This window comes from Brassica rapa, chromosome A03, assembly GCF_000309985.2.
Source record: "Brassica rapa cultivar Chiifu-401-42 chromosome A03, CAAS_Brap_v3.01, whole genome shotgun sequence".
Taxonomy (NCBI): Eukaryota; Viridiplantae; Streptophyta; class Magnoliopsida; order Brassicales; family Brassicaceae; genus Brassica; species Brassica rapa.
The window spans coordinates 29020173-29045278 of NC_024797.2; the positions used below are offsets into that span (position 1 = coordinate 29020173).

A 25106-nucleotide genomic window follows, 5' to 3' on the forward strand; every position below is an offset into this window, starting at 1 on the left:
ACTTTTTGAGCATTTTTATTCACGCTATCCTATTTTAACCGAAAACACACAAAATATTGAAATTACCTAATATAATTAACTTATGATTTTAAATTATATTATTAAAATACTTATATGTACAATTGTAACTAATATTTTTAGATATATATAAAAAATTTGGATATCTTCGGTTACTCATTTGATTCTTGGTTTAGACCATATTGGGTTCCGGATCTTCGGATACATCAATTTAGGACCCATTCGGTTATTTACCACATATCTGATCGAGTTCGGAAGCCTGATTTCTCGGTTGATTTAGGTCGGATCTTCGAGTCTGGATATTTTATGTAGCCCTAATTTTACTATTAAAATGGTTGAGTTATGAATTCATATATTTCATTATCTTTCAAATGTTAAAAATTTGAATTATTTTGTTTAATAATTCATTATTTTTCAAATAATTATATTTTTTGTACATAACTATAAAAATCTTGGACTTGATTCTAAATATTTTATTAGTTAATTGTGTTACATATAATAGAAATAATTACTTCAAACCAAAAATATATAAAAAATTAAATTTAAAAATTAGTTATATATAATTTAATATACAAAAATTCACATACAAATAAAAATAATAAATGTAGCAAATTTAAATATATTATCCGCGCGTAGCGCGGAGAAAGGATCTAGTATAAATAATTACATATATTATATTTTTAAAACTTAATATGAAATATAAATACCATAATTTGAGTTGGTATTTCAAATTGGGCTTTGTATTGTATTTTTATTATATATATTGACAACATTTTTTTATAATGGTTATTGAAAAATAGTTTAGTAAAAAATCCATTTTTGAATATATGTATTATTTTTTAATAAATTTTTGATATAAATCAACTTTAAATTATTATTTTGATTTGAAATATGTGTATAAAGTTTAAATTTTGTTTTATGGTTAGTTTAGAAAAAAAAAAGTTTTAGGCAATTAGATTGATCCGTTTTCGTATATTTTAAATCTGGCTCAGATAGATAGTTTTTTATAATATGATGGACTTTTATTTTTTTTTTAATAACATAAGCCCATTATTTTTTTTCTTACTACTACTATCCTTGTTTCCGAACAAAATTTTTTTTTTTTAAAAGACTACAATTCATGTTTCCAAACACTCCAAATTTTTTTAATAGTCCTATTCAAGTCTCCAAACACTCCAATTTTGTACTTGAGTTTTAATAAGATAGATGCATGGTCAAATGACTTATATTGTACATGCGTCCTACTTTTTTGCAAGTTTAGCATAGAAACTATATTGGTTGAGATTTTTATTCTAATTTTTATTATGAATTTTTGCAAGTTAAGAGTAGAAACTTTATTGGTTGAGTTTTTTAATATTATCATTTATTCATATTGTTATTGTAATTTTTATAATCACAAATTGGTTGATATCTTTGAGTAAATAAATTCAAAAAATCGTGTTACTCCATATTCTTTTTTTTTTTGTAACTGAACTCCATATTCTTCCAATTACATTAAGATAAAGTGATAGTGAAGCTGTAAAAAGTAATGGTAAGAATTATTATTACAACTGATATTCTTTACATTTGTTATAGATAGATGATATTATTAATATCTAGAAAACCCTTTATCAAAAAAAGATATGACAAAACAAAATATATAGATAGATAATTTTGCAAGAAGTTAATGGTACATAAACAAAACAAAATACATAGAATCATAGATAGATACAAATCTGTTAATGTCTAGTTTACCAAACAAAAAATATTTGTTAAAGTGTAGATAAACTCAAATGTAAACTCAAATATATTACTACTCTCTATATAAATACTTGGACATCATTCATAATGAATACAAACCTAAAGCTCACTCAATACCAACAAAAAAACAAAAAAACGCTCTCAATTCTTCACCACGATGAGTCGATCAGTAATTCTAGCTTTTTTCTCAGCCCTTGCAGTAATGGCCGTTGTCTCCGGCACGGTGGAAGACACAATCCGAAGGGTTGTCGATGCCTTGGCTGACGCCTCGTTTGAAGAGTGGTCACCTACTTTTATTGAAACTAATGATAAAATCCGTGGCGACGTTCTCCGATCAACGCTCTTCATTCCAGACATCTCGGCCAACTTGTCCGGTCGTGAAGACAGACACAAGGTGGCTGCGTACCACATTGTCACGGAGAGACTTGAATATTTTGATCTTCTCTCCAAGCCAAATCAAACGCGACTACCGACTCTTCTCAAGGACTACTCAATTGTGGTAACCAACAATTCAGAGTCTGGTTTTAGTGTCAATGGCGTTCTCATCACAGAAACTGAGGTCTTTGCCGATAGATACATTGCCATTCACTGCATTGCATCACCCCTGGATTTCAAAACGTACGGTCGCACTGACTCTTAAGCCTAGTGGCCACCCTTGAACGCCACCTTGAACCTGAGAAACAATCTGCGTATTAGAAATTGTATGTCCTGTTTTGCCCACTGATTTGTGGCTCTGTTTTTCTTGTTCTTTAGATTTTCTTTTCGCCTTTTTCTAATCCCATGTAATAAAGGCTTAATTTGATAGAAATTATGGCACTAATAATTATCATGGTTTTAAATAGGCTTAAACACTTTTCACATCCCCCACCGTTTCATGGTTTTGTTAAAATACGTAAGCATCGTTAGAGCCTTTGTACGTGTGAAATAAGTCATAAGCTCAATGACGGTGGGAATATTCACAGATGATAAGTTTTAGATTACTATGGTTTCTGATAATGTTCATGGATCTAGTTACAAAGTTGAGAAGCAGTGATTTAGTTTTTTTTCTTTCCAGTCACTTATGTTTTGTGTTTCATTAGTAAACTTTCAAGTAATGAAAAGGTTAAAAGTTTGGTATGTACTCACTTTTGACAATGGAATCTTGTTCTGTTCAGGTTAGTTTTGTGTGTTCTCTCTGTTTTCCTCTGTTTCTAGACAAGAACTCATGTGGCTTTTAGCAGTTTTGATGGATGATCAAGAATCATGATAAAATATCTCCAAGGCAATTTAGAGTAAACTGTTTGGTCAAAGGTTAAAGAACATGTTCTCGTTTGGTAGAACGTATAAGATACAAAATTCTGTCCTTTAGAAGTTCTCACGTACCTTATTTCGAGCTTACTAATAAACCAGTAAGAAACTTTTCTTCAATTAACCAGTATATGACTACAAAATTAATGTTAATTTGGAAAGCCTTTAATGCAAAAACAAAGCCTCTACTGAGGCTTATAATGTCAATGTTATAAGTTAAATTTGTTTAATTTGAGATTGAGAATATCAAAGTAAACCGGGTTTAATTCAACATTAAATTAAATTTGGTTTACTCAAACCCAGATTACCGTATAAAATTTTGCCACTTCATAAATAAATAAAAAGTCTACTACAAATTTAAATCGGATATGTAATTCTGCCATTAAAAAATAAGTCTTAACACAAAAATCTATCATTTATAGCAAATTTGTTACATCATTTGACAGACATATCTCTAAAATTTGTTTTCAAATCAAATCGGACAATCAATTCTGTCGTATAAACAAATCTGCTTTATCATTCAGAAGACATATCTGTGAAAATCTGTTTTCAAATAAAATCGGCTAATTAAATCTGTCATACAAACAAATCTGTCGTTTTTAAGAAAATCGGACACTACTCTATTGACAGATTTAATTTTCTAAACAAATCTTGTAGATAGACTTAATATTCGATAGATTTATTTTTTGGAAACAAATCTACCATCGATCAATTTCCAAGGATAATTTTGTAATTCGTTTTTTTTTTTGCTACAACTATACAAAAGGGTAGTTTAGACCAGAAATATATTCTAGTATTTTTTTTTAAAATATGAGTTATTCTAATAATAACACAATATATTTGTTTCATTCTAGTAAACTTTTCTCCTTATAATTATTCTCAAAAAGTTTTATAATACAATAATAATGTACAGCAAAAAAATCTTTTAATACATAGAATGGTACTAAGAATAGAAAACATCGTAAGATTATTTTACAAAGTCTTTTTTTTTATAACTATGGTGTGATCCTAAAGGTTTGCCCAAAGACTAATCACCATGAGACCAATAGAAATCTAGATTTCTTACAGTCTTTTTTTATAAAAAATGTTCAACTTAGCTAACGTATGCTCTCCAATCACAATTCGTTTAGTTTTTCTGCTTATTTCCAAGTAGAATTAGGCTGTATAACCATCAAACAAATTATAATTTATTGTATGACAAAAAAAAACAAGCTTGTAAATATGTATTGTGTCTTTTGTATAATATTGCCATTATACCCTTGTATACAATCGTTGTCTATTCTTCACCACTGGATCTGTAAAACAAAAACAGAGTATGAAAACAAAAGCATGATTGTGAGAATCAATTGATTTAAGAAAAAAAAGAAAAGAAATGAAAGAGTTGTTGTGTGTGCTCACCATCTATGATTTCATCGTTGTCTCTTCTTTAGAACAATTGATTGTTCTTTTGGTGAGAATAAATTCAATTCAACGATGTGGCGAGCCAGACGAAACCCGAGACCACCTATTTTTTGTGTGCCCGTACTCCTATACTGTTTGGACTGACTTGACAGGCTCTCTTCTGCCTCGGCCAAATCCAGACTGGAGTATTACCATCAACACCCTGCTTTCTCCTCGCCGTAATAAGGTTGATTCCTGCCTGCTTCGGCTGGCTTTTCAAGGATCAATCTACTCACCGTGGAGAGAACGCAATGGTCGGAAACATAACAACTCTTGGAACTCCCCGGCTCAGCTTGTGCGATTGCTAGACAGAACCATACGGAACAGAATCTCCTCCCTTCGCGGCAGGAATCCTGAATTCAGTAGCCTCCTTATGCAAAGATGGTTGGGAAAGAATTAAAATGATGGACCTGCAATAGCTCTTTCAAAATTTCAGTATTGTAAACATTTTTTCTTTTGTTGATATATAAATTTAACATTTCAACCAAAAAAAAAAAAAAAAAATAGACAACGATGAAAGCGTAGACGGACGGTGAGCACACAACAACTCTTTCATTTTTTTTCTTTTTTTTTTTCTTAAATCAATTGATTCTCACAATCATGCTTTTGTTTTCATACTCTGTTTTCGTTTCTGTTTTTGTTTTACAGACCCAGTGGTGAAGAACAACGACGGCGAGCCGGTAAAAGCATCGTCGTGTCGGGAAAAAGAGAGGAGATGAAGACGATCTCTATATGGTGGTGAAGAATAATGATGGTGAACGAAATGAATGTGTATCAGCCTGTCTAAAAAAAAGAATTGAAGAAGATGAACTCGCCGTCTATACTGTATTTAGTGAAATGAATAGTATAATATATATTCTTAAGTATAGCTACCTATGTACAATTACCATACTATTTGAGACATATTTCTATACTACTCCCTAAAATGTAATAATATGTCATGTTTTTAAATTTGATAGGTCTCTTCTTTGTCATTTTGTGTGATTGATTGTAATATGAAATTCTTTTTTTGAATGTTGGACAAATTTGATTATTTGGAACATTCGTTTACTATACTACTTAGACTATATGGAATATAAGATATGCAACATGCTAACTAAGTAAATGTGCTTTCAAGTGTTTAATATTGGAAAACAATTTATAGATTGTATTTGGGTTTATAGGTTCATGCCTAGGGTTTAGATTTACTAAGTAAAGGTTTGGGTATAGTAAGTCATATTATATACATTCTATTTGGGTTTATACTTCCTTGATTAGGGTTTAGCTTAATCTATTTATTTAGGTTTAGGGTTTAGTAATTAGGATTTAGAGTTTAGAGTTTAGTATTTAGTAGTTTGGTAGTTGGGGTTGGGATCAACATTAACTTCTTACATGGAATCATAAACATTTCATAATTTCATTAGTTTGTACTATTCTATTTATTGATTAGTGATTAGTTGATTGGGTTTAATGATTAGTTGATTGAGTTTAGTTTATGTACGATTGGGATTGACATTGAAGCAAACATTACCACCTTCCATGAAGGCATAGCCATATCAACATTTGAGAAATATGGTATTTTGTTCCATTTTATTTGGGTTTAGGGTTTATACTATGATTTTAGAGAGTTGAACAGGTATTGAGAGATTTAGAGAAAGATTAAAGTGAGATGAGATGATTTATGAAATGTAGAAGAGAAACATGATGAACTAGAGAGAGAATATGATGAACTCGTGTTAATCATTAATCAAGACAGAGTTTACAATATATAGAGAGAGACATTAGGGTATCCAGAAGCACTAAGCATGTGAGGTCAAGGATAAGGTTGCTTTAATTTGAATGTAAACCAATGGGGAAGATCACACGCTTAAGGCATCTTTGGGTGAGACTCCTTTTGCCTTTACAGCCTGTGCCAGACTGTCAGGATAAGCCGCGGTCACTCTATCCATCCAAACAGTCATATCTTCTAAGGTAAAACCCCTTTGGCCGTTTACCTCTCTTACCCGGGTAACTTCTCTTCTTGGTCGAGTTATGGATCGACCCGGACAGTACGGACGGTACGGCCAGTACGGCCTCTTGTACGGCCTGGTCGATCCCTAACCTTCCTTCCCTTTGCCTCCACATTCTCACATCCTCAACTCCCTAAGCCATCTTCTCACATATTGATCAACTCATTTCAACACTCCCCCTCAAGCTTAACTTAGTAACTTAGTTAAGCTTGGAACCACCATGAGATCTTCCTCATTAAAAACCTCACCAAGGAAAACCCATTGGGACAAAACCTTGATGAGGGAAAAAGAGTGAAGACCTCATGGCAAAGGGGATCAGCTCCTTGGGGAAAGATCTATGAGCCCCAATCTGGTATGAATGGACTCCATAGTCTTTTGTCTTGCGGCCTTGGTGAACACATCCGCAAGTTGATCCTCACTCCTTGTGTAGCATGGCAAGATCACTCCCAAGACAATCATCTGCCTCACCTTGTGACAATCAACTTCAATGTGCTTGGTTCTCTCATGGAAGACTGAGTTGGTCGCAATGTGTATAGCCGCTTGATTATCACAATGCATAGTCATTGGAGTTCCCTGCTCTATCTCCAAGTGCTTCAAGATTCCTTTGATCCATACCAACTCATTGGTAAGCTTCAGCATTGCTCTATACTCAGCTTCAGCGCTTGAACAAGACACCACCTTCTGCTTCTTACTCTTCCAAGTCACCAAGTTGCCTCCAATGAATGTACAATAGCCGGTGGTTGATCTCCTGTCTGCTCTATCTCCAGCCCAATCCGCATCACAGTATCCCACCACTTCAGTGCTCTTGTTGCATCCCATCCACACTCCAAGGCTTGACGTTCCATTCAGATACAAGAGAAGTCTCTCCACCATTCGCCAGTGATGATCCTTTGGGACTTGCATATGCTGGCTCACTTGGTTCACCGCAAAGCATATGTCTGGTCGTGTGATTGTAAGGTAGATGAGCTTCCCTACTAGCTTCCTGTACAGCTTTGGATCATGAAAGGCCTTGCTATCTTCAACCTCCCCCTCACGTGGAACCTTGTATCCATCTTCAAGAGGCATCTTTGCTGTCTTGTCTCCTTGTATACCTGCATCTTTCAAAAGATCAAGTGTATACTTCCTTTGGGAAATGAACAATCCTTCCTTAGATCTACACAACTCAATTCCAAGGAAGTATTTCATTTCCCCTAAGTCCTTGATTTCAAACACAGATTTCAAAAACTCCTTTGTGGCTTTTATACCAGCCTTATCACTACCTGTTATGATAATGTCATCAACATATACGAGTAGACAGATGATACCTGAAGGTGTAGTGAGGGTGAAGAGGGTGTGATCCAACTCTGACTTCTTGAACCCACGGCCATTCAGAGTAGTACTCAGCTTGTTGTACCATGCTCTAGGTGATTGCTTCAACCCATAGATTGCCTTCTTGAGTCTCAATACATTCCCTGGTTTCACAAGATGTTCAAGACCCGGTGGTGGATGCATGTACACTTCATCTTCTAGTTCTCCCTGAAGAAATGCATTCTTCACATCCATCTGCCAAAGCTCCCACTCAAGGTTCACAGCAAGAGACAATACAATTCTTATTGTATGTAGCTTAGCAACAGGGGCAAAGGTATCAATGTAGTCTTCCCCATATGTTTGAGTGTATCCTCTAGCCACCAGTCTTGTCTTCTTTCTGTCAATGGTTCCATCAGGTAGATACTTAATGGTGAATATCCACTTGCTGGTTACTGCCTTCTTTCCTTTTGGCAACTCACTTTCAAACCAAGTGTCATTCTTTATCATGGCATTTGCCTCATCTCCAACAGATTCCTTCCAATCTTGATGTAGCATTGCCTCTTCATATGATCTTGGTACACTACTTTCATCTAGGCTCATCATGAATGCGCAATGCTCCTTTGGATAACAGGCAAATGAACACACAGCTTGAGAGGATGCTCCACAGCCTGGGCATTGTAGTACACTCTCGTGTTTACCCAGTTGGAAGCATCTCTCTTCAGCCGTGTGCTTCTCCTCAATGGTACCTCAGCTGGTGCTTGCTCTGGTGCTTCTACTTCAGTTGCTTCCACTTCTCCTTGTTCTGGTAACTCATTAAGCTCTTCATTACTTGGTTCAGCTCCACCTTGATCAGGATGATCCGCAAAATCTTGATTCTCATCCGGCTCAATTCCATTCCCTCCCTCATGATCAAGGTGAGATGGTTCTTCAGCTTCTTGTCTTTCAGATGACTGATTCTCTGTCGACTCCTGGGACATTCCAATTCCAAGGCCTTCTAGTATCTGTCTCAAGCTTGTAGCTCTATCTGAAGGTTGTGAAAGATCCTCCAGCTCTTTCCAATCTTTATCTTCATAGTAGCTCTTCTCTTCAAAGAACTTGACATCTCTTGATACAAGAACTCTCCTTGACTCAGGAACAAAGCACTTGTATCCCTTCTGTGTGGTTGAGTATCCTATCATCATAGCTTTGATACTCTTTGCTTCCAGCTTGTTTCTTATCTCTCCCGGGATAAGAACATAGCTTACACACCCAAACACTCTTAGGTGATCTAGGACTGGCTTGCTGTTGTTGAGAACTTCATAAGGAGCTTTGTCTTCCAGGATCTTGGTTGGAATCCTATTGATTAGGTAGCAAGCCGTGATCACAGCATCACTCCAGAATCTCTTTGGCACTCTCATCTGGAACATCATTGATCTAGCCACTTCCATAAGATGTCTGTTCTTTCTCTCAGCCACTCCATTTTGTTGAGGTGTATAAGGGCAACTCGTTTGGTGAAGTATCCCATGTTGAGCTAGATGGTTCTTGAATGCATGGCCAGTATACTCTCCACCATTATCAGACCTGAAAATCTTAATCTTGGCATTATACTGGTTAGAAACATATGATTGAAAGTTTCTAAATGCATCTAGAACCCTATCCTTTGTTTTAATTAGTGTTATCCAGGTGTATTTGGATTTTTCATCTATGAATGTGACAAAGTATTTGTAATTGTCCCTAGATAAGCATGGAGCAGTCCATACATCAGAATGAACAAGATCAAAGCATTTATCATAGATAGTAGTGGATCTCTTGAACACAGTCTTACAATGTTTTCCCAAAATACAAGCTTCACATTCATTATTTTTAAACATGACACCTGGTAACATTAAGCTTAAGGCTCTAACATGTGGATGTCCTAGCCTAGAATGCCACAATGCACCTCTACTTAAAACGGAACTCAACAAGCAACTAGAACTAGAAATGATAGAAAGGTCTTCAAGTAAATAAAGGTCTCCTTTGGTTACTCCTTGCCCAATCAACTTACTGCTTTCAATATCCTGAAATTTCACATCATTAGGACTGAAAATAACATTGCATTGAAGATCATTGGTACACCTCTTAACAGATAATAGATTAGAAGTAAACTCAGGCATGTACAAAGCTTTAGAATCCTTATTAAACAGTTTCAAGTCTCCTACTCCTCTAATAGGAATTCTATCACCATTTGCAATCATTACATGTCCATGAGCCGGTTCTATGTTCTTTATAAGGCTATCATCACTTATCATATGATGTGAAGCACCTGAATCAATAATCAACGGTTTTATTCCTTGAGCAATATGATTCCTAGGTGATTCTTTTACCAGTTTCAGTTTATCAATGAGATCAAGCAATGTGAATTCATTTCTAGACATCCTATCAGCAGCAAAGGTTGTATATCTATCTGGTTCATTTCCCATTCTATCAAAGTTTCCTAGCAAGCTATCACAAGTTCTAGGCAACACATGAGCAGTATAGGAATAACCAAGGGCTTTACCAGACTCTTTAAGGGCTTTGATCAAGGCATCAATGTCTGACTTCTTGATCACCTCATGATCCATGTTCTTCACAGCTCCTTGGTGGTGAGAGGTTAAGGCTCTTCCTTCACTTTCACCCGCAAGACCAGATGAGCCAGCTCCTGATGCGCCAGCTTCACTTGTCTCTGCAGAAAGGTGAGCTCTTCCCTCTCTCTCCTTGTTGAACTTGGCCGGCTTCAAATGGGGGTGTAGGATCCAGCACTGACTCCTCTTGTGTCCCGGCTTCTTGCAATGGTCACAGTTTCCACTGAACTTCCTTTCCTCTCCACGGTAAGCAGCCTTGTGTGCTTGGATTGCTTCAGCCTTGTTGGACAGAGCCATGTCTCCTTTCCCTCCAAACATACCAAGTGACCCCTCTTCCTTCTGAATCTGCGCACACACTTCCTCCATAGATGGAAGACACGGCATCCTCAACATGTGCTTGATCACATCATTGAACGGAGGATCTAGTGTCAGCAACAATCCAAACACCTGATCCTGCTCCCTCCTCTCCATGAGTAGCTCTTGATCTGCGGTGCTTGGCCTCAATGATTCAAGCTCAGACCACAAGGATCTATACTTGCCCAAATGCTTGGTGAACTCTTCTCCATCTTGAACCAGTGTGTTGATAGCCTTCTTAATCTCATACACGCGGTTCAGATTGGTAACGTTCCCAAATGTCTTCTGGAGTACCTCCCACAGGTGTTTTGGAGTCTCGCAGTAGCTGTAGGCCTCCAAGAGATGCTCTTCAAGGGACCCTTGTAGTACTGAAAGCACCATCAAGTCTTCTTGAATCCACTTCTTCTCGGCAGCAGCAACTTGATCTCCCACACCTTCATCTCCTTCTCCGTCTTTAGCCACTGGCTTGGTTGCATCATCCGTGATGTGACTCCACAGCCCTAGCCTCCCAATGGCTGTCTTCACCAGCCTTGACCACAACAGGTAGTTACTACCACCCTTCAACGCAACAGGAACCGTAATGACCTTGTAGTTTCCCTCCATCTTGCTTTGTTAGAACCGAAAAGAAAGTATGAAAGAGTATGAACTGAAGCTGAAGAACACTCTAAATCTCAATACCAAAGCCAACCTGGCTCTGATACCATATGATTTTAGAGAGTTGAACAGGTATTGAGAGATTTAGAGAAAGATTAAAGTGAGATGAGATGATTTATGAAATGTAGAAGAGAAACATGATGAACTAGAGAGAGAATATGATGAACTCGTGTTAATCATTAATCAAGACAGAGTTTACAATATATAGAGAGAGAGACATTAGGGTATCCAGAAGCACTAAGCATGTGAGGTCAAGGATAAGGTTGCTTTAATTTGAATGTAAACCAATGGGGAAGATCACACGCTTAAGGCATCTTTGGGTGAGACTCCTTTTGCCTTTACAGCCTGTGCCAGACTGTCAGGATAAGCCGCGGTCACTCTATCCATCCAAACAGTCATATCTTCTAAGGTAAAACCCCTTTGGCCGTTTACCTCTCTTACCCGGGTAACTTCTCTTCTTGGTCGAGTTATGGATCGACCCGGACAGTACGGACGGTACGGCCAGTACGGCCTCTTGTACGGCCTGGTCGATCCCTAACCTTCCTTCCCTTTGCCTCCACATTCTCACATCCTCAACTCCCTAAGCCATCTTCTCACATATTGATCAACTCATTTCAACATATACTTGGATTTAGGGTTTAATGATTAATATTTAGGGTTTAGTATTTAGAAAGTAGGGTTGAGGTTTGAGTTTAGTGACCCTATCATTATCGTTCCATTTCTCGATTAATAAAGAGTGTTCTATTTTGTTCCCCAATATGTATTATACCCAATATGTATTATACTATATATTTTGTTCCATTATATTTGGGTTTTAGGGTCTATATTTGGTTTTAGGGTTTAGTAATTAGGATTTAGAGTTTAGTATTTTAAAAATATAAGTTGAGGTTTGGGTTTAGTGATAGCAATTTAGGGTTTAGTATTCAAAAATTAGGTCTGTAATTAGGATTTAGAAGTTGTGTGTTGGGTTAGAGCCCTACATTATTTAAAAGTTAGGCATGGATTTAGTTTAATATTATACTATTTTCATATTTTGATAATTGAATTTAGGGTTGATAATTAAGGTTTATATTTGGATTTAGTATTTTAAAGTTTGGTTTGTGTTTAGTATTTAAAAGTTGTGTATTGGGTTAATATGGAATACATTCTTTATTGAAAAGTCTTATATTTTATCTAATTATTTTAGTATCATTTAGTCACCTAATTATAATTTATATTTGGATTATGATTTATGATTCAGTATTCAGTATTTAGGAGTTTGAATAGTGTTTAGTATTTAAGGATTATGGATGTGGTTTTAGTCCATTTGTACTATTTCGTGTGATATGGAATATAACATTCAGTACATGCATATGTAGTCAATAAATATGTAACGTGGATGTCTCTTTTTCTCCACTCCTGGCCATATATTATTTGCTATAATACTAGCCATATTTTTCGTTGTCTACGTCATCTCACCTTCTTCTCTTTCACCTGCTACTTGTACGAGAAAGAGTTAAAACCGGATCAAAAGAGACACAATTGATAGTTGCCTAATTATATCAAAATTAGTGACCTGCACTTAATTATCTTTCCAAATTTAGCTATTTCGCAAATTCACCATATTTCCAATACGTTTCTTATTGTCTCTTTCCAAACCATGTTCGTATAAATATTTATTTTCGGACAGAGCCAAAGGAAAGAATCAAACCAAAACCCCATAGACCGTCAAGATCGAAGGAACTAAAACATTGGCCTTATAGAATATACGTCAGCTTCTGCACTAAAGCCATATATAAGATACGTCAATATATTTGTACCATCATATTGACGAATGACGACATTGATCACCATACTCTATTGGCCACAAGTCACCTTGAAGCTTGTTTCGCAAGTCACCTAATGGATATCCAATATGATTTTTCCGCCTCCCCCAAAGCTGAACATAACTTCGAGCTTCTCTTGTAAGAATAAAGATCGCTCCATGTAATTGGTCGATGTCCAAAGTGGATATTTTTGCTCTGCTTCTTGTTGCCATTCTCGAATCATCTCTCGAAATAGTCAATCTCTGACTTACCTTGATTGATTTGGTTTTCCTCGGCAAACGAATTTACAACATACTCCCATGAAGATTCAACCAATACGAAGAGGATGATGACTTTTATGGCTAGAGTCATCGTTGCAAAGATCAGTTAGATTTTTATGTCAAGACTGATGATGATAGAAGTTTGTGTTTTTGGTCACAAGAAGTTTGTGTTTATAATATATAAAATACTACACTTCTTTTTTCATTTAGGACTAGGATTTTAAAGTTTAACTAATTAGATTTAGCCAACTCGTTTACCTATATATATATTTGTGTATTGCTAATCATTTAACAATAAAATAATATAAATTGTAAAGGGTTAAATTTTAGACTATATTCAAGCGATGGTCACTTGAATATCCATTTGAGTTCGGTTCTATTTGGTTCGGGTTTTCGGAACTAGACATTTCAATTTGCATGAGAATAAAATTCTTAACTCACCGAAAAGGTAATTCGAAACTTTATTAATGAAAACTTTTTTTTTTAATTTATGTCTAAAACATATCACCTATAAGCTTTATGTATACATAAAGCTCAAAGCATAGGTTAGGAAAGAAAGTAAATTCATATAAGATAGCAAAGAGTACTGGAATCTTTTTCAGCTGATATATATCATAACTTACTCCATAGTATATGTTTTAAACAAATTTTATCTTAGAGCCAGCTTTGGTATATTAATAAGTAATGCCATGCTAGGGAAATTATTATTAATAATAAGCTTAAAGGCATTTTTTTTTCTCTTTGAAAACTTGTTGTCATTTGACATTATTCATGCATGTTTCTCCGATTGAAAAAATGTTCATGCGCGAACCTACATAAATCGCCAAACATAACTGATTAGACATACATATCAACAATGAATCTGTAAAAATTTTGCCTATGTTAAGATTGTTACAATTATATATGCATCTTTAGTAGAAAATGTCACATGGTTTCTAGATCTAAAATTTACTTTTGTGATCAAATCAACTGTCATATATTAAAACCAAAGGGGGACAAAATGCATATCTTTTCTAAAGAAAATATTTGACTAAAAAGTTACATGAACTTCTATTTGAAGAATCTCTTATGTCAAAATTAGCAGGGATGTATTTGAAAATCAAACTCATGCAATTATTTTGACAATCTCAAAATTGGATAACTTACGAAAATTTCTCTTGTTGCGTTTTTTGTTTTTTTTGTTTTTTGTTCAAACCAACTTTCATTAATAAAACTTAGACTCCATCAATGGAGGAATTGTTCAACAGAAACAATAACACAGCCACATTAGCTAAATAAACCGCTGCAAAAGCAAAACGGATAACACAAACATAGATAAAAGCAAACATAACACACAAGCAACTTAAAAGTGAAACACCATGAATGCTACTGAGTGAGATGAAGCCACGGGAATTGGAGAACACGTTCAGTGAGCTGTTACCCGAACATGCTGCAGCAACAAATGCATAGAGAGCAGCAAGAAACTTGGCTACACAGGTGATCAAGCACCATCTTGATGAGCCTTGAAATTGTGAGGAACTCCGCAACCATAATGAGGTGTAGAGTTGCAAGAACCACCACGGCCAGACAAACAAGTCTGAAACTACGAAGCCAAGGTTGGCTTTTTTAAATCCATCGCTTATCTTTTTGAGTTGTAGACCTGAAACATCAGAGAAGACTGCCAACACACAAATATATTGTAATGAGCCCAAAAAGATATTTCGAACAACAACCTCATGCCGAGGTAAGTGAACCTCATACTGAGGTAAGTGAACCTCATACTGAGGTAAAGGAAGGCAAAACAAATGCCTAACAGCTTCGTACTGAGTTAAACAATGACTACCAAGAAGCATAAGGTCCTCATACTGAGGTAATGGTCGTGAATGGTTTCTTATACGGAGGACAAGGAATCCAAATCTAAGGTATGTTCCATCCCAAATAGAAACATCTAGACGGATCACAAGGGTCATACTTTTCCAAGTTATGCCTAAGAACAGGAAGAAAAAACGAATTTTTCCCCATATGAAATTATAGATCTGAAACCTGTAACCATCGGTAGGGAGAAGCAGAGGCTTGACAAGGTTCACTCCAAGAGAAACAATCAGCAAACAGACTGAGTCGGATGTTGTTGTACAATGAAGAGGGGACCTCGCAGCTGCTAAGGTGAAACAATGGCAGGGGAAAGAGGACAGATCCAGTGTGATGAGAGTGACAGAAGCGTCGGGAGGATCAGGAGGGTCGGGAGCAGAGACCCCAGCGAGTAGATCTAGAGGAAAAACAAACGGCGGTGGCTCAGGAGGTGGGGGAAGGAGCAACAGTGACTCTGAACCCCGAAAGAGCAGCATCAAATCCATGGAAGAAAGGAAGAGGAGGGAGACAGAAGAGATTCTCACCGGTGGGCGAGAGGCCACACCGACGGCGGCAGATTAAAGTGTTGCGTTTTTTGTTCTAATTGTAAATTGAAGTTGCACATGATACATTATAGTTTTTTGGCTCTATGGATATAATGAGTGGGGCTATAAAGTCCGGAGACCATTGGGGTAGTTTGTTTGTCGAAGACCATTGGGATGAATGGTTGCTTGTGATTTGTGGGTCTCTACTTCTCTGAAAAAGATAATCTCGTCTTTATCTGAGGCAAAATTTCAATTTTTCATTCACACTACTGCAGTTGATGAATACATTGGCGATTGAAACGATACTCGTACCATGTCGTGCCGAAAAAGATGGAGTTTTCCATTTTGTTTACCGAGGAAGATAAACAAGAATTGATACTTTTCTTGCAGGATATTCGATTTTTGTTCGCAACACAACTGAAAGTGGCTACTCTCGACTGTGTCAACGTGACGGAGCTAGAAAAATTTGTTGACATCCACTACATCATGTTTCCCCTCGATTTCACAACATACAGCCGCATGGTGGATTTTAAGCCTAAGACTAAGCCTAAAAACGAGTTGATATCTAAATTGGAAATAAAGTTATTTGATGTTGTGCTAGCTGTAACACTGTTGTCATCAACTGAATAGATTTATTTATTGGAAATTATTCATTGTCTTCGTTTTGTGCCGTTAAAAGAGGTGTAAGAATTAGATTTCATCTTTAAACATGGGGTCAATTGTACATGAATCAACCAATTTTTTTACACTAACAAACTCACATATAAACAAAAGAAACAAAAAAAAAAACTAAAAATCATGGGTTCAGCTGACCCCCTCCTCTTCAAATAATTCCTCCACTGTGTACAATAGATGTACCTTCAACTTTTGGTAAGTAATGTGACTATGACCAAGCATAATTGTGCTTTCAATTACTCTTAAAACAATAACTGGGAGGTGGAATGGATTTAGAATATGAAATGCGAGGAAGAGAATGAAATGAAGCTTATAAAAGTTACATAATTTCACATTTTGCCAATAATAGCTAGAGACATAATTGAGATGTATGGTGCATAAACATTAATTAAGGACTAGCGCATTTGAAAAACTTAAACAAATACGTAAGACTGATGATATTTGAATTATTATTTTTAGCTGGTTGTATTTTTCTTATAACACTTTAGTTGGTTGTATAAACACAAAAAAAATGTAGTATTAATGTTTCAAAATTGGTGTTTTAATATAGGGAAAATATAAGATATATAGTATTGGGAAGATGAGGTTTGCATATTCTTTAGGACATTAACAAATAATATTGTTGGTAATAAATTATTTTAAAAATAAATGTTTAATTAGATTACGAAACCATTCTTCTGAAAGAAGAACATGATGTTCAAAAGATCATTCCCCAAACAAAATTATACTTACATAAATTGACTTATAGTAGGTTTTTCTCTATTCATTTCTTTGGTAACTAGAGAAATGAATCATTTGGATAAATAAATTTCTTCAGTTAATTTAGTTGAAATCCAGCTTGCTAAAGTCTCAAATGAAACGATATCTCCTTACATAACATAATTGGGAGGTCATTAAATAACATAATTGATAAGTCAACACAATTATGATTCAGGATAGTACTATTTATAACTGGATTTAAAATCCACTAAAATAAATAATCCCAACATTAAAAAAAAAACTATTTGATACCAATAGTACTTTCCTTGCATGGAAATGTTCCAATAATGCAAACTTCCCATTAATAATAAATAAAGTCTTGAAAATGATTTGAGAAAACATAAAATAAACAGAACGCAGACGCACATCACTAGTGCCACAACTTCATGCAGAATCCAGACTTGACAACCGCAGACGCACCATCCCCAACCGCAGAACAACGCTTAGCCAAAACGCGGTCGTTGAAAGTATGAACAAGCTGCTCAGCTAAATCCACAGGATCATCAGCAAAAGTATCAATGAATATCTTCACAATTCTGATCTCTTGTGGCGTCGCTCTTAAACCATACCACGTCAGAAACTTCTGTCTGAACTCTTTCTCAATGTGTCCTAAAGACTCAAGCTGTCTTATGACATTGACACAATGCTTAAAACCACTCTCTGATCCTCCGTTTGCCGAGTGATGATCACCGTTTTCTTTAACCGGTTTACCGTTTCTAGCTTGACGGTTCTTGGTTTGGTCTGACCTGAAGGGAGTGATTGGCAAACTCGCATCTGAACTGTTTCTGTTACTGACAAGATTTGTCGTAGTAACCGGAACAGCAGCTTCTTGTTGTTCCTCATCCAACAACACACTCCCTTCAACATTCTTCTCAGCTTGCACAACGTTGGAATCTTGTTTGTTGTGATTCTGAGGAGCAATGTAACCGTTGTTGGACTCAGCTTCAACGGAGGAAGGGTTAGAAGACAAGGTGCTGCAGTTTGTGAGAGGGCTCTCGCTTCTTTCGACCACTTCTTCAGGACTACTACGAGTCAAGACATTGATCTCATCCACACCCACTTCTCTGGTTCCGCTGAATGACACAACTTTGAAGCAATACTCAGACGCTGGAGCTAGTCCAGAGACAACGAACCTCGCGTTTGGAGTGAACAACGTGCAAGTAGACTTCTCCTGGTACTCTTTCTCAGTGACCTTACGATGCCAGATACTGTAATGAACAATGTTTGCAGGTGAGGTGAGATCATTAGAGGCTAGAATCACAGTGAGTGAAGTGGCGTTAACGTCCTCGAATCTGATCTTGGTTGGTGCTGTATCTGCAGATACCTCATTCCTCAAACCATAAGAAGGTTTAGTCTCAAGTGGTTGAAGAGATTCAAGAGCAGAAGAGCAAAGCTTCTGCACATCAGGTCCAGATCCTAGTCTGTTGACAATCCCTCTACCCATTTTCATAGGGAGACCAGAGAGAGGACCCACGTCAGCTTCAAGACTCTTCACAGCTTCATCCACAACCTCACAGACGTTTGAGAACTTAGTGGATCCCTTTATAAGCTTCTGGACTAACAAAAGACGGTAGGAAAGAACGTCTACTCTTCTGGTTTCTTTAGCAATTGTTAATTGCTTCTTCCAACACTCAAGCAAGCTGTTTGGTTTACCACAAGAGACACAGTAGAAGCAGCACTCTTCTTCACCTTCCTTGTCTCTTGCAAGACCAGATTTTTCACTCTTGAAAGCACATTCAAGATGACAAGAGAATCCGCAGGAATCACCTTCAAACGGATGATCAGCGCTGCACGTTAACCAGAGACTAGGATCTTTGTTATCATCATACTTAAGACAAATGCAGCAAGAACACCTTCTGCAAAAGGAATCTCCCTGTCCCATTACAGCCCTGCAAGCCAGATTGTTGCAGCTCACTGAGGCGTTGCTGATCGTTGGAACCACGTAACGAGTTGGGTTATCAACCTTCCTCGGCCTCTTTGAGTTTCTATGAAGAGGCAAAGAATCAGAAGAGCCTCTCTTGTTCCCATCATGGTCTCCAGAGTTTTTCTTGGATATAGTTTTTAGAAGAGTCTCTATGAGCTTGACTTTGGTCAAGCCGGTGTACTTTCTTTCTTTGCCCATTTCTGCGCATAGGATCTGTAGAATGTCTTTGCGGCTCCATGCCTGCAACACTTCGGTGGCTAGGTGTGGTTGCGCTGATAGTTCATAGACAAGGTGTATCTTCTCTTCAACACTCATTCCGCTGGATTTAGATGAGTCACCTGCAGCTCCTGTAAATGGAAGAAGAAGAAAAAGGTGTAAACATTACAAGTTTTGAGTTAGAGTGAAGGCAGCTGAGAACAATGTCATAACAAGAAAACACAAATCATGCAAGAATAATACAAGAATCTGCCTTAAAAGCTTGTTGCTGACTCTGATCTTGCACAAATGCTGATACTTTATGCAAACAAGATGCCAAAGCAAAGACCATGTCCATTAGAATACAATAAAAAAATGGACCAAGATCTCAAGAAACAAAGAAGGATGAGAATAAGAGAACCAAAAGGATGATTCTTGTTAGGTCTAAGAACCCACATTCATCAGAGAATAAAAAAATCAAAGGATGACATATAATGGAATCTTATTCTATACAGAAGGAAAGCCATTTAGTCCTTTGACCCACTATTAAACTTAAAAAAAAAAAAACAATTCATCAACCAATGATAGTGGAAACAAACCAAAACACAGAATATGGAGTTAGAACCAATCAACAAAGAAAAAAGAATTAAACAAACCAATTCATCAACCAATGAAGGCACACCATCAGAATCACCAATGAGAAAAAACATATAAAAGCTTCACACTTTGATGAACAAACAAACAAAAATTTAAGAACACAGTAATCTAAGATCAATAGCAATGTTAGTGAATACTACAGTCATATTCAAGAGAGAAAACAAAATAAAGTCTCCAACTTTCAAAATTAAATAAAAAAAACACAAATTTGAACAATACAAATCAGCATCCAAAGCTTCATAATTATTAGAACATTTTACATAGGGAACAACAACACAAAGAGACACAGATATCGATAAATCTTAAGCAACCAATGAAACCAAAAGTTATAAAACATTACATACCATCAACAGAAGAATCCATAGAGCCAAGAACGTTAAGACAAGTGATCAAACCCACATTACCATAAGAACCTGTGATGTCAAGAACATGAGTTAGAGAATACCAAACAGAGAGATCGGTGAAAAGACAAGAAAGATGGGCTTACCAAACAAGAGAAGCTATACGTCGAGCAAAGAAACGTGTGTTTTCTCTCTCCCTCTTCGGAAGAAACAGAGAAGAGAGAGAGCCGATGTGTCCTGAGCAAGGGAAGAGAGAAGATGAGAGAACTATGAGAAGAAGAAGGAGAGAGAGGTCTCTATAGAGAGATGAAGAGATTGAAGTTTATTGGTGGGACCCACAAAAAGGGTTAACATAAAATTTAATTTTTAATACTAATTTTTAAACCCTTTTTATTCACGTTACTTCTGTGGTTTCGTTTTGGGGTAAAGTTCTTTACTTTTATTTTGACCATATTATATCTTGACAAATGGTTATCACCAACTACTTCAAAGTTCAATCTTACTAAATATTTAAACTTATACATTCAGTTTAAATTGTATACTAAATAAGTAAATATGAATACAGTGACCTATTTACGGATAATTAATAGCTAAAAGGCACACTAAAACCACTTCTAAAATATGTAGAACCACCAAAAACTGTATAAAATATATTTAATAACAAAATAACATAATTTAGATGTTTAGAAAATAATCACTATTTTTACTAACTTTTCGGACAATTGTAATTTTGTGAAAAATGTAGTTACTGTATACAAACATAAATCAGTATATGGATTTATTGTATGTATTTTGGCAACAGAAATTTGTTTCAAATAAAAACGTATATTTAAGTAAACAAGAGTGGTCCACTGATAGGCAAATTTTGAGAAGTTAAATTATTTGGGTTCGAAACAATTCCACGACATTAAATTTGAATAACCATGCAGATATGTGATATGATTTATGTTTTATCTGAATAATTGAACAAAAAATATTAGTGGACTGCATTTAAAAATAAAATAGTCTACGCTTTTTTATAAGTTAGAAATATCTCAGGTTAATAAAAAAAGTATTCTTGCTTGTCAATCATGACAAGATCATACAAATGCCATGGAGATTTTTCCTTGTATAAATAGTTTTGACTCATTTTCCATGAATAGTTATGTGACACTATCTTAACTTAATTTTTTATTATATTAAACACTATGATACATGTTAGATTATCATTGGTATCTCCCGTGTATTGTATACGTGTGCGTGTTATGGGAGCAGTGGCTATCATCACAAACTGGGAAGACTTGGTTTTGAAGCGGAGAACGACATGTGCCTAACAATGTACAATGGCAACAGCTATGGTAAATAATGAAATATAGTATCAATATATCATTTGCATTTATTTATTGGATCACAAGTGGTCTGGTCTAGAGAATGATAAACAATTTGGATTATTTTGAGTGTATCATATCATACTTAGCGTTTCGTATATATTTAATTAGTCTGCAAGAACGCATTGAACTTATAATAAACGACTAACCGTTAATAAGTAATGATTTAGCCTTTCGCGAAAATAAAAAAGATACCTGATCTATTTTCTTGGTTTCTTCTCTTGTGAATGCACGCCTGGCATAGTTGCAGACTTGTATAATATGATTAATAGGTTTTGGGTTTGTAAGTCCATACATTCTTCAAGTTTTGTATTTAAATCATGTAATTTTAATTAGAAAAAAGAATGCGAGTAAACCCTTTTCAACGCAAATGAAACTTATGACTTCTAAAACTCATATATTTCCATTGACAATTTTGAGTTTGATTATTCAAACAATAGCGCTTAAGCTTAAGTAAGAACAAAAATATTATGCTGAGATTATTTAATTAAATATCTTAAAGCTTTTTTTTTAACTAAATCTTCTACAAATTCGAAATGTAACTTTTCTGTTAGTGGCATTATATCATCACAATAATATGAGTAAACAAATTTTTGGTTTTAATAAATAACTTATAATAAATATTTTTTGCTGAAATTACATCAAATAAAATAGACTATTTAAATATAACATTCTCTTCATCGTTATTAATGGTTGAAAAACAATGGACTCTGCTAAATAAAAGAGGAAGACATGAAACAGAGAAATGTCCAGAAACTGTAATTGTACGTTGATTGGTAGAATGTAACTGCATACTTGTATTCGTCGTCTATACAAGTATTAACATCAAATGAAGCATAGTATTCTATTACACTAGTAACTAGCCGTAATATAAAGCACCTCATTTAGAAAATACCACATAAAAAATCAATTACATTTATAAATCGAGCGCCTAAGCGAGAGAACTTAATGAAGTATATGCTCGGCTTGCATAGTTGTGAGTTGAAACAAGCCGTTTTCGTCTACTTTAAATCCAAAACTTTTACTACAGTTAATTTAATACTTATGAATGTATTATATGTATCAGTGACCATCATCTGTTTAGGTGCTATGCCGAAGTAATGCACAGTACACCGTTACGAGCTGGATATCACAAATTAAAGATCCTATATGTGCGAGAAAATGATAAGACTTTAATGGTGGAAGAATTAAATACTATGGATTGGGCCGATTGGCAAGTGACAGCATAACATATAAAGGAAAAAACATTAAAATATAACAATTTTAATGTTATCAGCCCATGTGGTCCCTAGTGGTTTGCTTGTGAGTTGTGACTGCTTTACCCCAAAAATCATAAATCATTGCATGGGGTAAGTACGAAAGAGAGCTAGAAATATAATTTACGTTTCATAATATTTAGTCTTTGAGCAAGCTATAATATTACGTTCGAAAAATAGTTTTCATCTTATTTAACATCAAATGAAGCATAGTGTTCTATTACACTAGGGATATATGGTTCTATTCTATATGTATCAAAATATATGGTTCTATTCTATATGTATCAAAAGCCAGAATGCGAATCCTTTTTTTTTTTTTTTTTTTTTGATCAAAGCCAGAATGCGAATCCAAACCGGCTTTATTAAGTTTAGATCAGACTGGTTTTTATAAAATGATCAGTCTCAGGAACAACTCTGGTTGAGCCTATTTACGATCAGCATGATCTATTAATTTGTAAAGAGTTCGGCCACGACAATTCGATTTTATATAATTAACATCCTACTTGATAACATACATCTAAATTAATTATTAAATCTTCTCGCAAAGTTCCTGCAAATAAACGGCCAGATTGATATATTATATATGATTTGAGTATTTTGATCTCACTAATATCATCATTTTTTGAACGAATCATCATATTAAAATAGGAAACGTAGTGAATATAGCCTAGTGGGTTTATTATATCAGGCTAGTGGTACGTCATACCAAAGTTGGGAGGTGTGAAATTGTTTTAATTGAATATACAAGCATCATAGATTTCATAAGTGGCGTGTGTTTTGGCATAACACACACTAAACAGTTTACTTACGTCGGTAGAAACTTGAAAGCCGAAAGTTTGTTCTTTTTTTCGTTTGATTGTTTTGAAGAAGAGTGTATAAAATATGCTCGCAACAAATTCTTCAGCTTAATAATTAGTAAAACTTTATCACAAAAGGGGCTCAGACTTGTAAATGGGTACATATATGGTCCATCCGATCAACATAATCATGCACTTTGTAGCAATTTAAAGAAATCGCACCAACCGAAACATGCCACATTACTAATAAATGCATATCTTATATAATAAAGTAGGCTTGAGTCTCTCTTCATTGCGCCACGTCATCACAGAGGGAGGGGCATTCGCCGACACGTGTCGCCTTGACATGCTACTTCCGATTTTCACTTTCTCCGGGTCTCTAATTCCTATCATTTATCTGGGCTTTTATTACTTTAAGCCCAAACTTTTACACACCCGTTAAAAACCCATATGGGATTAGGGTTCCCCACTCCATTTTCCTCTAGCGCAGCGACCTCAGCAATGAGATCCCACAGAAACTTAAAGTAACGATCCGATCTACATAACGCCTGCAGCATCCATAACTCAGTTCAGATTACCTGTAGTTAATTCAATCCTGCAACGATGAACAACATTACGTCTACGAAAGCTAAAAGCCCGACCCCTGCAAAGAATCAACTCAACAATGGCACAATTCTCCATCTTGCTCGCCGATTTGAAAGTGTACAACCACCGCCGAGGTCTGTCTTTGGAGTTTTGGGCGATGGCGAGATTCAACATTGGTAGATTCCTCACACCACCGCGGCAAGAGCAAATCATAAGCTGCATATGGTATTTGGTCGTATTTGTTTCCTTCATCATTTGTTTTTGTTTGGCTTGAGCAGTAGCAAATATTATTTCTCTCTTTTCTTTATATTTGGTATGAAATTTCGAGTCCAAAAACTGAAATATTGTCTGCTAGCATGTTTGTGATAGATTCAATAGTTTTGACTCTTCAGGATGTTTTTGTCTTCAACAGGGAACTGGCCAATCAACAGATTTATTTCTCTGACCTCAAGGTTGGTTGCTGTCGGGAGAGTGTTATAACACGGCTCCTTCGATTCTGGAAAGCTTGGACTTGATCTGTTACTGGTCCATGGCAAGGTAAACCGCTTACAATTTTCTTAGGTTTTTCTAATTTGGGACCTTTTAAGAAACTCATCTTCATGGGTGTTGATATGTTAATTGTCGATGGCAAGTTAACGCCGATTTCTATTTTTCATTTTCTAATTTGGTTCTCTGACTGAGTATATATATGCACGCCATCACATTAGCTATGATGTTTAAGGGGTTTTAGGGGGATATGTGGTCTTTTGTTCTTTTGTAAGGTCTT

General features: G+C 35.7%; 4 protein-coding genes across 4 annotated transcripts; 1 reads left to right on the top strand and 3 right to left on the bottom strand.

Moving 5' to 3' along the window:
• The first annotated feature begins 1135 nt into the window (after positions 1 to 1135).
• Positions 1136 to 5186, top strand: LOC103861938 (FAS1 domain-containing protein SELMODRAFT_448915). Its single transcript, XM_033288822.1, has 2 exons — positions 1136 to 2912; positions 3029 to 5186. Exon 1 carries the CDS (start codon positions 1916 to 1918, stop codon positions 2396 to 2398), a length of 483 nt encoding a protein of 160 aa, XP_033144713.1. The 5' UTR covers positions 1136 to 1915; the 3' UTR covers positions 2399 to 2912; positions 3029 to 5186.
• Positions 5187 to 9748: 4562 nt separating this feature from the next.
• Positions 9749 to 10732, bottom strand: LOC117132649. The gene is made up of 3 exons (XM_033287442.1): positions 10697 to 10732; positions 10276 to 10540; positions 9749 to 9796 (listed from the first exon to the last, which is right to left on the bottom strand). The coding sequence occupies exons 1-3, from the start codon at positions 10730 to 10732 to the stop codon at positions 9789 to 9791; spliced, it is 309 nt and encodes a 102-aa protein (XP_033143333.1). The 3' UTR covers positions 9749 to 9788.
• Positions 10733 to 12118: 1386 nt separating this feature from the next.
• LOC103861939 lies at positions 12119 to 13536 on the bottom strand. Its single transcript, XM_033286700.1, is given in 4 exon segments — positions 12119 to 13159; positions 13161 to 13282; positions 13285 to 13383; positions 13386 to 13536. Coding segments are annotated over 4 exon segments (429 nt in total). The 5' UTR covers positions 13504 to 13536; the 3' UTR covers positions 12119 to 13069.
• Positions 13537 to 17385: 3849 nt separating this feature from the next.
• On the bottom strand, positions 17386 to 20681 carry LOC103861941 (VIN3-like protein 2). Its single transcript, XM_009139653.3, has 3 exons — positions 20482 to 20681; positions 20339 to 20407; positions 17386 to 19489 (listed from the first exon to the last, which is right to left on the bottom strand). The coding sequence occupies exons 2-3, from the start codon at positions 20355 to 20357 to the stop codon at positions 17589 to 17591; spliced, it is 1920 nt and encodes a 639-aa protein (XP_009137901.2). The 5' UTR covers positions 20358 to 20407; positions 20482 to 20681; the 3' UTR covers positions 17386 to 17588.
• Positions 20682 to 25106: the final 4425 nt, after the last annotated feature.

What these genes read in the sequence shown, in the direction of transcription:
- LOC117132649 (XM_033287442.1), bottom strand. Translation starts at nt 10,732, where the DNA reads ATGTTGAGGATGCCGTGTCTTCCATCTATGGAGGAA. An exon ending in GTCTTCCATCTATGGAGGAA is followed by an intron (nt 10,541 to 10,696) that starts GTGTGTGCGCAG and finishes GACCATTGCAAG; the next exon opens with AAGCCGGGACACAAGAGGAG.
- LOC103861938 (XM_033288822.1), top strand. Translation starts at nt 1,916, where the DNA reads ATGAGTCGATCAGTAATTCTAGCTTTTTTCTCAGCCCTTGCAGTAATG.